This window comes from Nicotiana tabacum, chromosome 8 (genome assembly GCF_000715075.1).
Source record: "Nicotiana tabacum cultivar K326 chromosome 8, ASM71507v2, whole genome shotgun sequence".
NCBI classification, from domain to species: domain Eukaryota; kingdom Viridiplantae; phylum Streptophyta; class Magnoliopsida; order Solanales; family Solanaceae; genus Nicotiana; species Nicotiana tabacum.
In genome coordinates this window covers 148,927,720-148,929,573 of record NC_134087.1, presented here as the reverse complement: position 1 = coordinate 148,929,573, position 1,854 = coordinate 148,927,720, and the positions used below count along the sequence as shown (strand labels likewise).

Genomic DNA, 1,854 nt, shown 5'->3' with positions numbered 1-1,854 from the left:
ATTGTTACTGCAGTGGGTACAAAGCCAATTTTCAGGTACAGTAACATACATGATATGAGGGTTGTAAGGAACTTTTTCCTTTGAAACCCAATCCCCTACCTATTTCCCCCATTGTTGGTGTACATGGCAGTGATAGCCAATTTTCTTGAGATTGTTTGTTTTTCTCAAGCTCAGCACATAGACTAAACTTCACAAAATTTAGCTCACTTTTAAGCTTAATGTGTGCCTCACTTGCAACTTCCTTTCCTCTTTGATAATTTTTAGCCGTACTCTCCATCTTAGGTTTCCCAATAGTTTCCTTCAAATCCATTACTACCACTAGAAGATCATCTCTTTCTTGTTCTAAATTTTTTCTAAAATGTTTCTTTCTTTCTTCAAGTTCTCTATTGACTCTCTTAAATCAACTGCAACTATTACTAGGTCATCTTTAGACTATTGTACTTCTCCTAGTTCAACTGTTAAGACATCTCTGTCATTTATAAGACTATGATAAGTGTCGATGAGCATATTTGCAAAAGACATGAGTTTCTTAGGAGAGTAAGATATTATATTTTTATGAACATCCAGAAAATTTACCTCATCATCATCGTCATCTTCATCATCATACTGGGCCAACAAAGAAAAAATTGAATCATACTCGATTGCTTCACTTTCTACTGCCATCATACTCGATTGCTTCACTTTCTATTGAAGTGTGTGTCAGGAATCGGGTTCCTTTTGGCTGCTTTGTGAGAGTTGTTCTTGTACTGATCCTGCTTTAATAGAGAACAATCCTTGATGTAATGTCCTACCTTTCCACATTTATGACAGAGGTCAAAATTCTTTGGCTTGCTAGAACATTCCCTTTTTGGAATGCCTCCGTTCCTGTGAACCATCTTCTGGAATCTTCTTGTTAGATATGCCATATCACCATCCTCACCACTAGAGTCATTATTTTCGGTCTTGAGGGCCAGGTTCTTCTCCCTCTTGGGCTCTCTTCTTTCAGTGGCCTTCTTCTACTTAATTTCATATGTTTTTAGATTGCCAACAAGCTCATCAATAGTTATCTCCTGCAAGTCCTTCGCCTCTGTAATGGCATTTACTTTGGTTTCCCAAGAACTGGGCATCACACTTAGGATTTTTCTAACTAGCTTGTTTCTTGGAATATTTTCACCAAGGGAGTGAAGTTCATTAACGATGGAGGTGACCCGAGTATGCATTTCTTTGACAGATTCATCGTCTTCCATCCTGAAGAGCTCATATTCAGTTGTGAGCATGTCAATTTTGGAATGCTTGACCTATGTTGTTCGTTCGTGAGTTGTTCGAAGGACTTCCCATATTTCTTTGGCTGATTGACATGCTGATATCCTATTGTATTCATCAGGACCAATACCATAAACCAGAATTGTTTTTGCACAAAAGTTCTTCTCTATGGCCTTTCTAGCTGCATCATCGAATTCTTTCCTTGTCATGGGAATGGCTATTGGTGCATCGCCAAAGTTTTTGGTAGGAACAAAGGGTCCATCAAATATTACATCCCATAACTCAGAATCTTCATCCATGATGAAGTCATGTATTCTAGTTTTCCACCATCCATAATATTGTCCATTGAACCTAGGTGGTCTGTAAGTAGACATGCCTTCTTTTATGTTTGGAGGAGTAGCCATGAGGATCTTTTCTAGGTGTTAACCTGATAGAAAGAACCCGTTTTGATACTAATTGATAGAATATAAGGCTCCACCAAACTCTATAGAGAACCAGGTTCAACAGTACATACCCACACAATAGTAAATAGATGACAAAAGGAATTTTACGTGGAAATAACCAGCTTAACGTGATTAAAATCTACGACCTACCCTTGTAGGATTTCAACTT

The 1,854-nt window shown here is 38.0% G+C and overlaps 1 protein-coding gene across 1 annotated transcript; it reads right to left on the bottom strand.

The window, feature by feature from the left end:
- Positions 1-1,277: 1,277 nt before the first annotated feature.
- LOC142163355 (uncharacterized) lies at positions 1,278-1,646 on the bottom strand. Its single transcript, XM_075220629.1, has one exon. The coding sequence runs from the start codon at positions 1,644-1,646 to the stop codon at positions 1,278-1,280; it is 369 nt and encodes a 122-aa protein (XP_075076730.1).
- Between the last annotated feature and the right edge of the window lie 208 nt (positions 1,647-1,854).